This window comes from Ciconia boyciana, chromosome 2, assembly GCF_034638445.1.
Source record: "Ciconia boyciana chromosome 2, ASM3463844v1, whole genome shotgun sequence".
NCBI lineage: Eukaryota > Metazoa > Chordata > Aves > Ciconiiformes > Ciconiidae > Ciconia > Ciconia boyciana.
In genome coordinates, this window is record NC_132935.1 from 168,881,203 (window position 1) to 168,892,924 (window position 11,722).

The following is an 11,722-nucleotide window of genomic DNA, read 5'->3' on the forward strand; positions in this document are numbered from 1 at the left end:
TGCCCGGGGCACCCCACGCCCCACAGCGGTGCGGGGGGTCCTGGGGGGCTGAGGTGCGGGGGTGTCGGCAGGGAGAACTCCCCGGCGCACGCCCAGCGGCTGCGGGAGGTGGAAGCCGCCATCGGGGCCACCGGCACCTACCAGCTGCTGGAGCCCGAGCTCGTCTTCGGGGCCAAGCAGGCCTGGCGCAACGCCGCGCGCTGCGTGGGCCGCATCCAGTGGAACAAGCTGCAGGTGAGGGCGGGGACCCCCGCCCCACGGCGCTGGCGGGGACCCCCGCCCCACGCCTGCCCCACGCCCGGGAGCCGCCCCGGGGCGGGTGCTCCATGGGGCGGCTGAGGGGCAGCGGGGCGTCCCCCTGTCCCCCCCCTGACCGCGTCCCGCAGGTCTTCGACGCCCGGGACTGCGCCAGCGTGGGGGAGATGTTCAGCTTCCTCTGCACCCACATCCAGTACGCCACCAACCGCGGCAACATTCGGTGAGAGGCCTGCCCGGCCGCCGCGCTCGCCGCCGGCTGGACCCCCGGACCCGGGGCGGGACCCCCGGCCCCCCCGCGGCCAGGGGGCGTGGGTGACGTCCCGCCCCGGCCCCCCCAGGTCGGCCATCACCATCTTCCCCCAGCGGACGCCGGGCCGGGGCGATTTCCGCATCTGGAACACGCAGCTGATCCGCTACGCCGGGTACCGGCAGCCCGACGGCTCCGTGCGGGGGGACCCGGCCAACGTCGACATCACGGAGGTGGGGAGACACCCCCCCCCCGCCCCCCAGGACCCCCGGCCCCCCGGCGCCGGCCCCGCCCTGACGCTGCCGCCCCCCAGCTCTGCGTCCACCACGGCTGGACCCCCGGCGGCGGCCGCTTCGACGTGCTGCCGCTGCTGCTGCAGGGCCCCGAGGAGCCCCCCGAGCTCTTCCCCCTCCCGCCGGAGCTGGTCCTCGAGGTGCCCCTCCAGCACCCCACGTGAGTGGGGCTGTGCCCCCCGCGGGCCCAGGGGACCCGGCCCCAATGGGACCCCAATGGGACCCCAATGGGACCCGTGGGGCTGGGGAGGGGGTCCCACGTGCTCATCCCCGGGGAGGGGACGGGAGCGGGGCTGGGATGGAGGTTGGGGACCCACGCTGGGGAGCTGGGGCCGGCGTGGGGCACGTGCGGGTCCCCGGCTGGAGCCCCCCTCCCCGCGCAGGCTGGAGTGGTTCGGGGAGCTGGGGCTGCGGTGGTACGCGCTGCCGGCCGTCTCCAACATGCTGCTGGAGATCGGGGGGCTGGAGTTCCCGGCGGCCCCCTTCAACGGCTGGTACATGAGCAGCGAGATCGGCACCAGGAACCTCTGCGACAGCCAGCGCTACAACCTGCTGCCGGTGAGCCCCACGGCGGGACCCCCACCGGGACCCCCATGGGGACCCCCGCGCCCCAGGGGGGCCGGGCTGAGTCCGTGTCCCCCCCCCCGCACCACCGGCAGGAGGTGGCCCTGCGCATGGGGCTGGACACACGGACGACCTCGTCCCTCTGGAAGGACAAGGCGGCGGTGGAGGTGAACGTCGCCGTGCTGCACAGCTACCAGGTGGGACGCACGGCCGGGGGGACGCGGCCCCGCCACGCCACGGGGACCCCGCCGCCGCCACAGCAACGGGGCGGGCACCCGCCGCTCCCAGCCCCCCCAGCCCACCGTCCCCGCAGGTGGCCAAGGTGACGATCGTGGACCACCACGCGGCCACCGAGTCCTTCGTGAAGCACATGGAGAACGAGCTGCGGACGCGGGGGGGGTGTCCGGCCGACTGGGTCTGGATCGTGCCCCCCATCTCGGGCAGCCTCACCCCCGTCTTCCACCAGGAGATGGTCAACTACCAGCTCTGCCCCACCTTCCGCTACCAGGTGGGCCCGGCCCCACGGCCCCCCGGCCCCACCATGCCACCACCCGGCAGCTGACCCCCCTGCCCGCCCCACAGCCCGACGCCTGGAAGGTCTACGTCTCCAAAGGCACCACCGTCACCAGGAGAAAGACCTTCAAGGAGGTGGCCAAGTAGGTGCCCACCCTCGGGGGGGTGTCTCTGGGGGGGATCCCTGCCCATGGGTCCCCAAGCCGGGGCCGCACGCCGACCCGGCCATCCCCCCACCCCAGCGCGGTGAAGATCTCAGCGAAGCTGATGGGACACATGATGGCACGCCGCGTCAAGGCCACCATCCTCTACGCCACCGAGACCGGCAAATCCCGGACCTACGCCTGGAACCTCTGCCAGCTCTTCCGACGCGCCTTTGACCCCAAGGTGGGCAGGGGGAGATGGAGGGGGGCAGCAGCCCCCTGCCCGTGTCCCAACCCCGTGTGTGTCCCCCCCCTCACGTAGGTGCTGTGCATGGACGAGTACGACGTGGTGTCCCTGGAGCACGAGACCCTGGTGCTGGTGGTGACCAGCACCTTTGGCAATGGGGACCCCCCCGAGTGTGCGGAGGTGAGGGGCTGGGGGGAGAGGATGGGGATGGGATGGGATGGGATGGGGATGGGACGCTGACGTGCTACCCCCAACAGAGCTTCTCCAAGGCGCTGATGGAGATGACCTCGCCCTACACCAGCACCTCCCAGGCTGAGCCGCCCAAGTGAGCACCCCGGGGAGGCCGGGGGTCCCGGCTGGGGGGGGGGGAAGGGCCCCCCCGCCCTCACCCTGCCCTCACCCCTCTGTCCCGCGCAGGAGCTACAAGCTGCGGTTCAACAGCGTCTCGCAGTCGGACCAGCTCGTCGCCTCCTGGAAGAAGAAGCGGCGGCAGCTGAGCAACACCGACAGCGCCGGCACACTGGGCGCCCTGCGGTACTGCCGGCACGGCCACGGCCGTGGCCACGGGCATGGGGACGGGGATGGGGTCCTCTGCCCGGCCTGAGCATGGCGTCGGGCTGGGGCTCGGGGTGCCCCATCCGGGGCGGGGGGCAGCACGGTGCCAGGCTGGTCTGCGGCCGGCTGCCGGCCGGGGAGGGGGCAGAGCCCGTGGTGGGCACCGGCCCTGGCCCCAGCTCTGGCCCCGTCCGTCCCGTGGCTGTGGGAGGGGGCAGGAGCTGCCCCTGGGGGTCCCCAACCCTGAACCCTGCTTGTAACAGCCCTGACCCCCCCCCCCGCTCACACGGACCCCACCCACAGACCCCACCCTGACCCATAGCCCTGGGTGCCCCCAGCCCTGAGCATCCCCCTACCCCCAGCCCTGGGTCCCCCCAACTCCAGCCCTGAGCATCCCCCTACCCCCAGCCCTGGGTCCCCCCAACTCCAGCCCTGGGTGCCCCCCACCCAGAGTGCAGGGTCCGACCCCAGGGCGGGGGGTCCGGGTGCGGGCTCACTGCACTCGGCCCCCCCGTGGCGGCAGGTTCTCGGTGTTCGGGCTGGGCTCGCGGGCGTACCCCCACTTCTGCGCCTTCGCCCGGGCGGTGGACACGCGGCTGGAGGAGCTGGGGGGCGAGCGGGTCCTGCCCATGGGCGAGGGCGACGAGCTCTGCGCCCAGGAGGAGTCCTTCCACACGTGGGCCCGCCTCGTCTTCCAGGTTAGGGGGGTACCGGGGCGGCGGCAGGGGGGGCACCCACCTGCCCCCCCCCCCCGCACCCACCGCCCCCCCCCGTGCCCCCAGGCCGCCTGCGAGACCTTCTGCGTGGGGGACGGGGCGGCGGGGGCCGAGGAGCTCTTCGCCCCCCCCCAGGGCTGGAAGCGCCATAGGCACCGGCTGGTCGGGCAGCCCCAGGCCACAGAGACCCTGGCCGGTACCGCCACCCCCGGGACCCCGGCACCCCCCGGCACCCCCCGGTACCCCCCGCCCCTGCCGGAGCCCCCGAGCGGGGGAGCCACCCGCCCCTCTGCATCGCCCTCCACCCGCCCCACGGCCCCCGGGATGCCCACCCATGCGCAAACGTGGGACCCCAAGGCACCCTGCTGAGAGTCTCCCCCACCCCCCATACTGCCCCCAACCCCCCGTCACCCCCATCTCCTTCCAGCCCCTCCCCATGACCCCCAGCCCCCCGTGACCTCCCCCATGAAACCCCCAGGATGCCCTGTGACCCCCAACCCCCTGTCACCCCCTATCCCCTCCCAGGACCCCCTCTGACCCCCAGCCCCCCTGCCACCCCCATCCCCTCCCAGGACCCCCTCTGACCCCCAGCCCCCCAGGACCCCCTCTGACGCCCCCAGTGACCCCCCAGCCCCCGTGTGATCTCCCACCCACCGTGACCCCCAGTCCTCCCTGCCACCCCCACCCCTCCCACCCCCGCGGCCCCCGTGCCCCCCAGCCCCGCTGTGCCCCCCAGGGCTGTCCCACCTGCACAAGCGCCGGGTGTTCCCCTGCACGGTGCTTTCCGTGGAGAACCTGCAGAGCGAGGAGTCCAGGTGAGCCCCCCACCCCGGGACCCCCACCCCCGGGACACCCCCACCCCCGGCCCCCCATCTCTGGGACCCCTCACCCCGGGACCCCCACATCCCAAGGACCCCCTCACGCCCTCGAGCCCCCTGCATCCTTGGGACACCCGCACCCCCCCACTCCCGGGCCCCCTGCGCCCCAGCCCCCCATCTCTGGGACCCCCTCACACCCCCGGGACCCACCCACACCCCCGAGCTCCCTGCATCCTCGGGCCCCCACGCCTCCCCACACCCCCGTGTCCCCGGCCCCCCATCTCTGGGGCCCCCTCACACCCGGGAACCCCCACATCCCAAGGACTCCCTCACGCCGCCGGAACCCCCTCATGCGCCCGGGACCCCCATCTCTGGGACTCCCCTCCCCCGGGACCCCGTCATGCCCCGGGACCCCCTCACACCCCCGGGACCCCCACATCCCCGGGACCCCCCACTCCCCCACCACACCCCCGGCCCCCTCATCTCTGGAGACCCCTCACCCCGGGAACCCCACATCCCAAGGACCCCTTACGCCCCCGGAACCCCCTCACGCGCCCGGGACCCCCATCTCTGGGACCCCCCACCCCCGGGACCCCCCGCCCCCGGGACCCCATCTCTGGGACCCCCACCCCCGGGACCCCCACGCCCCGGGACCCCCATCTCTGGGACCCCCACCCCGGGACCCCCACGCCCCCGGGACCCCATCTCTGGGACCCCCCACCCCGGGACCCCCACGCCCCCGGGACCCCATCTCTGGGACCCCCCACCCCGGGACCCCCTCACACCCCGGGACCCCCATCTCTGGGACTTCCCCCTCCCCGGGACCCCGTCACGCCCCGGGACCCCCTCACACCCCCGGGACCCCCCACGCCCCCGGGACCCCCATCTCTGGGACCCCCCACCCCGGGACCCCCACGCCCCGCTGACCCCCGCGCAGCCGGGCCACGCTGCTGGTGCGGCTGGGCTCGGCGGGGCAGGCGGAGCTGCGGTACCAGCCCGGGGACCACCTCGGCGTCTTCCCCGCCACCCGGCCCGAGCGGGTGCGGGGGCTGCTGGGGCGGGTGCAGGACCCCCCGCCCCCCGAGCAGCCCGTCCTGGTGGAGAGCCTGGAGGGGGAGCCCGGCGGTAGGAGCCCGGGGGACAGGGGGACGAGGGGATGAGGGGAGGGGCAGGGGCTGCGAAGAGGAAGGGGAAGGGGCAGGGGACGAGGGGCAGGGGCTGGAGAATGGGAAGGGGAGGGGGCTGCGGAAGGGGCAAGGGGTGGGGAAGGGAGCAAGGGGTGGGGAAGGGGTGGGGAAGGGGCTGGAGAATGTGAATGGGAAGGGGAAGGGGGGAAAGGGCAAGGGGTGGGGAAGGGGCTGCAGAATGGGAAGGGAAGGGGAAGGGGTGGGGAAGGGGCAAGGGGTGGGGAAGGGGTGGGGAAGGGGCTGGAGAATGTGAATGGGAAGGGGAAGGGGTGGGGAAGGGGCTGGGGGGAAGGGGAAGGGGTGGGGAAGGGGGCTGGAGAATGTGAATGGGAAGGGGAAGGGGCTGGGGAAGGGGCTGGAGAATGTGAATGGGAAGGGAAGGGGTGGGGAAAGGGCAACGGGTGGGGAAGGGGCTGGAGAATGTGAATGGGAAGGGGAAGGGGTGGGGAAGGGGCTGGAGAATGTGAATGGGAAGGGGAAGGGGGGAAAGGGCAAGGGTGGGGAAGGGGCTGCAGAATGTGAATGGGAAGGGAAGGGGTGGGGAAGGGAAGGTGTGGGGAAGGGCTGGAGAATGGGAATGGGAAGGGAAGGGGAAGGGGAAGGGGCTGGGGAAGGGGCTGGGGAAGGGGAAGGGGTGGGGAAGGGGCTGAGGAAGGGGAAGGGGTGGGGAGGGGGCTGGGGAAGGGGGAAGGGGTGGGGAAGGGGCTGGAGAATGGGAAGGGAAAGGGGCTGGGGAGGGGAAAGGGGCTGGGGAAAGGGTGGGGAAGGGAAGGGGCAGAGGCAGGGGCTGGAGAAAGGGAAAGGGCTGGGGCAGGGGCAGGCAGTGGGGCAGGGGCTGGAGAATGGGAAGGGGAAGGGGCTGGGGCAGGGGTGGGGAAGGGCATCGGCGTCCCCTGCCCATACCCTCCCCTCCCGCGCTCCCGCAGGCGGGTGCCCGCCCTGGGTGCCGCAGAGCCGCCTGCCCCCCTGCACCCTGGGCCAGGCCCTCACCTTCTTCCTGGACGTGGCGACCCCCCCGAGCCCCCGGCTCCTGCGGCTCCTGGCCACGCTGGCGCGGGAGCCGGCCCAGCGGCAGCGCCTGCAGCAGCTCAGCCAGGTGGGGGGGCGGGGGGCCCTGCCCGACCGGGGTGGGGGGTGCTGGGATGCTGGGATACTGGGTCACTCCAGGACTGGGGTACTGGGATACTGGGTCCCTGTCTGGCTGGGATACTGGGATGCTGGGATACTGGGTCACTCCTTTGCTGGGATACTGGGATACTGGGTCCCTTCATGACTGGGATGCTGGGATGCTGGGTCTCTTCATGGCTGGGATACTGGGATGCTGGGATAGTGGGTCCCTGTCTGGCTGGGATACTGGGATGCTGGGTCCCTCTATGGCTGGGATACTGGGATGCTGGGTCCCTTCATGACTGGGATACTGGGATGCTGGGATACTGGGTCCCTCCGTGGCTGGGATACTGGGATAGTGGGTCCCTGTCTGGCTGGGATACTGGGATGCTGGGTCCCTCCCTGGCTGGGATACTGGGATACTGGGATGCTGGGTCCCTCCCTGGCTGGGATACTGGGATGCTGGGTCCCTCTATGGCTGGGATACTGGGATACTGGGATGCTGGGTCTCTTCATGACTGGGATGCTGGGATACTGGGATGCTGGGTCCGTCCCTGGCTGGGATACTGGGATAGTGGATCCCTGTCTGGCTGGGATAATGGGATGCTGGGTCCGTCCCTGGATGGGATACTGGGTCCCTCTCCGGCTGGGATACTGGGATCCTGGGATGCTGGGTCCCTCCATGGCTGGGATGCTGGGATACTGGGATGCTGGGTCCCTTCATGGCTGGGATACTGGGATGCTGCATCCGTCCCTGGCTGGGATACTGGGATGCTGGGATACTGGGATGCTGGGTCCCTGTATGGCTGGGGTACTGGGATCCTGGGATGCTGGCCCGCTCCCTGGCTGGGATCCTGGGATCCTGGGATGCTGGCCCGCTCCCTGGCTGGGAGGCCGGCCACTGCCGGGCCAGGTGCCAGGCGCGGTGGCGGTGGCCCAGCGGGGTGCCTTGCAGGACGCCCGGCTGTACGAGGACTGGAAGTGGTTCCGGTGCCCCACGCTGCTGGAGGTGCTGGAGGAGTTCCCCTCGGTGGAGCTGCCGGCCTCCCTGCTGCTCACCCAGCTGCCGCTGCTCCAGCCGCGCTACTACTCCATCAGCTCCGCGCCCGGCCCCAGCCCCGGCGAGATCCACCTCACCGTGGCCGTCGTCACCTACCACAGCGAGAGTGAGCGGGGACGGGGACGGGGCGGGCGGTGGGGGCCGGTGGGTGCCCCTGGCAGGGGGCTGCTACCTTCTGCCCTGCCACCCGCACGGCAACGCCTGCGCCCAGCACCCCCATGTTACACGGCCCCGGGGCGTCCCCCTGGTCCCCAGGGCATCTCCAGGGTCCCCATGGCATCTCCAGGGTCCCCAGGGCGTCCCCAGGGTCCCCAGGGCGGCTCCAGGGCATCTCCAGGGTCCCCAGGGCAGCTCCAGGGTCCCCAGGGCACCCCAGGGTCCCCATGGCGTCCCCAGGGCGGCTCCAGGGCATCTCCAGGTCCCCAGGGCTTCTCCAGGGTCTCGCCCAGCCCAGCCCCATCACGCGGTGCCCGGGCGCTGCCGTTGGACGTGGTTGAGCCCCCAGGGATGTGGCCCCCCCCGTCCCCCGCCACCCCCCCCGTCCCACCCCCGGTCCCCCAGGGCCCCGTCCCCCAGCCCCGCCCGGGCACGGCGGTGTCCCCAGCCCCGCGGGGGCTGCCTGCCGCGGCCCCTCCAGCCGCTCGGGTCCCGCAGATGGGCAGGGCCCCCTGCACTACGGCGTCTGCTCCACGTGGCTGGCGCGGCTGCAGCCCGGGGACACGGTGCCGGCCTTCATCCGCGGGTAAGGGCCGGCCCCGCCGCCCCGGGACTGCATTTCCCGGCATGCCCTGCTGGAGCGCACCGCCCATGACCGCACCTCCCAGCATGCGTCATCGCCCCCCGCCCCGGGACTGCATTTCCCAGCATGCCTCAGTGCAACCCCAACGCCATTTCCCAGCATGCTCCCGCCCCGGGACTCCATTTCCCGGCATGCCCTGCACACCCCCCCCGACTCCAATTCCCCGCATGCCCCGCGCACCCCCCCCGGGACTCCATTTCCCGGCATGCCCTGCACACCCCCCCCGACTCCAATTCCCCGCATGCCCCGCGCACCCCCCCGGGACTCCATTTCCCGGCATGCCCCGCGGTCCCGCGGTCCCGGTCCCCCGCCGCCCGTGACCCGCTGCCCGCAGGGCCCCCTCGTTCCGGCTGCCGCCCGCCCCCGAGGCCCCCTGCGTCCTGGTGGGACCCGGCACCGGCGTCGCGCCCTTCCGCAGCTTCTGGCAGCAGCGGCTGCACCACCTGCGGAGCGGAGGTCGGGGCTGGGGACCGGGGACGGGGGAGCGGGGGCATGGGGATGTGGGGACAGGGGGACACGGGGCTGGGGACATGGGGACACGGCGGTGCAGGGCTGGGGACACGGGACAGGGGACGTGGGGATGTGGGGACAGGGGGACGGGGCTGGGGACACGGGACAGGGGGACACGGGGCTGGGGAGAGGGGTCGTGGGGACAGGGGGCATGGGGATGTGGGGACAGGGGGACACAGGGGTGCAGGGCTGGGGACATGGGGATGTGGGGACGCAGGGACAGGGGGCTGGGGACAGGGGGACACAAGGTCACGGTGGCACAGGGACGCGGGGCATGGCAACGCAGGGGTGTGGGGCACGGGGTGGGGCTGTGGGGAAGGGGACATGGGGACACAAGGGCAGGGTGGCGTGGGGACTGGGGTCACGGGGATGCGGGGGCATGGGGGCACAGGGATGGGGGTCACGGGGGTGCGTGGCACGGGGACACGGGGAGGGGGGGACATGGGGTCACAGGGATGGGGGGATGCGGGGACAGGGCAGCGCGGGGACACAAGGAGGTGGGGGGCCGCAGGACACGGGGGATGCGGCGTACGGGGACACGGCGCACGGGGACGCAGGGAGGTGGGGACGGAGGGACAGGCCCCGTCTGGCTGCTGCCCCCCCGCAGGCGGCCCCCTGGGCAGCATGGTGCTGGTGTTCGGCTGCCGCTCCTCCGCGCTGGACCACATCTACCGGCAGGAGATGCAGGAGGCGCAGGAGCGGGGGGCCCTCAGCCAGGTCCTCACCGCCTTCTCCCGCGAGCCGGGGACCCCCAAGGTGGGACGGGAAGGGGACAGGGACCGGGATGGAGATGAGGGACAGGAGGGGATGGGAACAGGGACTGGGATGGAGATGGGGGACAGGGACCGGGATGGAGATGAGGGACAGGAGGGGATGGGGACAGGGACCGGGATGGAGGTGGGGGCCAGGAGGGGATGGGGACAGGGACTGGGATGGAGATGGGGGACAGGGACCGGGATGGAGATGAGGGACAGGAGGGGATGGGGACAGGGACCGGGATGGAGGTGGGGGACAGGGACCGGGATGGGGACAGGGACCGGGATGGAGGTGGGGGCCAGGAGGGGATGGGGACAGGGACTGGGATGGAGATGGGGGCCAGGAGGGGATGGGGACAGGGACCGGGATGGAGGTGGGGGACAGGAGGGGATGGGGACAGGGACTGGGATGGAGATGAGGGACAGGAGGGGATGGGGACAGGGACCGGGATGGAGGTGGGGGACAGGAGGGGATGGGGACAGGGACCAGGATGGAGGTGGGGGACAGGAGGGGATGGGGACAGGGACCGGGATGGAGGTGGGGGACAGGAGGGGATGGGGACAGGGACCGGGATGGAGGTGGGGGACAGGAGGGGATGGGGACAGGGACCGGGATGGAGGTGGGGGACAGGGACCGGGATGGAGATGGGGGCCAGGAGGGGATGGGGACAGGGACTGGGATGGAGATGAGGGACAGGAGGGGATGGGGACAGGGACCAGGATGGAGGTGGGGGACAGGAGGGGATGGGGACGGGGACCGGGATGGAGGTGGGGGACAGGAGGGGAGGGGGACAGGGACCGGGATGGAGATGAAGGACAGGAGGGGATGGGGACAGGGACCGGGATGGAGGTGGGGGACAGGGACCGGGATGGAGATGGGGGACAGGAGGGGATGGGGACAGGGACCAGGATGGAGGTGGGGGACAGGGACCGGGATGGGGACAGGGACCGGGATGGGGACAGGGACCGGGATGGAGATGAAGGACAGGAGGGGATGGGGACAGGGACCGGGATGGAGGTGGGGGACAGGAGGGGATGGGGACAGGGACCGGGATGGAGATGGGGGACAGGAGGGGATGGGGACAGGGACCAGGATGGAGGTGGGGACCAGGATGGGATGGGGACAGGGACGGAGGTGGAACCAGGACGGGATGGGGACAAGAATGGAGACAGACTGAGACAAGGGTGGAGCTGGCGACAGGGGTGTGGTGAGGACAGGGATGGGGACAGGGTGGGGACAGAAGGACAGGGATGGAGGCAAGGGTGGGATGAGGACCCAGAGGAGGATGGGGACAGGGTACAAAGGGGCAGGGTGGGATGGGGACGGCGGGGCGGGGACCGGGGCTGCGTGCCGGGTGTCAGCGGCCGCCCCCGGCGTGGTGTCCCCAGACCTACGTGCAGGACGTGCTGCGGACGCAGCTGGCCGCGGAGGTGCACCGGGTGCTGTGCCAGAGCGGCGGGCACATGTACGTCTGCGGGGACGTGACGATGGCCACCGAGGTGCTGCAGACGGTGCAGCACATCCTGGTGCAGCAGGCCGGCATGACGCTGGGGCAGGCGGGGGACTTCATCAGCGAGCTGCGGGTAAGGGCCGGGGACGCGCGGCACGCCGGCGCCGCCACTGCGCCCGGCACGCCGCCCTGACGCCTGCTCCCCCAGGACAAGAACCGCTACCACGAGGACATCTTCGGCCTCACCTTCCGCACGCAGGAGGTGGCCTTCCGCATCCGCAGCCAGTCCTTCTCCATGCAGGAGCGCCGGCAGCCGGGCCCGGCCCCCTGAGCGCGCCGGGGCAGGAGGGGCCCCCGCGGCTGCTCCCCCCGCCCCGCTGCAGGCAGCGCCGCCTCCCCAGTAAAGGTTTAGTTTTGATAACCCCGGCCCGGCGCTTCGCCTCCCCGGGGCGGCATCGCCGGCACCGCGCGCGGCCGGGAGCGGTGGGGTGGGCACGGG

General features: G+C 72.6%; 1 protein-coding gene across 2 annotated transcripts; it reads left to right on the plus strand.

Moving 5' to 3' along the window:
- The first annotated feature begins 407 nt into the window (after positions 1 to 407).
- NOS3 (nitric oxide synthase 3) lies at positions 408 to 11,643 on the plus strand. 2 transcript variants are annotated; one of them, XM_072851578.1, is made up of 22 exons: positions 408 to 478; positions 597 to 738; positions 819 to 958; positions 1,182 to 1,356; positions 1,458 to 1,559; positions 1,676 to 1,870; positions 1,945 to 2,018; positions 2,118 to 2,262; positions 2,341 to 2,445; positions 2,523 to 2,590; positions 2,683 to 2,799; positions 3,344 to 3,518; positions 3,603 to 3,732; positions 4,273 to 4,351; positions 5,292 to 5,500; positions 6,480 to 6,637; positions 7,604 to 7,814; positions 8,363 to 8,450; positions 8,842 to 8,963; positions 9,625 to 9,773; positions 11,162 to 11,356; positions 11,432 to 11,643. In XM_072851578.1, exons 1-22 carry the CDS (start codon positions 423 to 425, stop codon positions 11,552 to 11,554), a joined length of 2,958 nt encoding a protein of 985 aa, XP_072707679.1. In that variant the 5' UTR covers positions 408 to 422; the 3' UTR covers positions 11,555 to 11,643. The 2 variants fall into 2 exon arrangements, with proteins under 2 accessions (XP_072707679.1, XP_072707678.1); XM_072851577.1 differs by having other exon boundaries at positions 5,292 to 5,479; positions 6,468 to 6,637.
- The last annotated feature ends 79 nt before the right edge of the window (positions 11,644 to 11,722 follow it).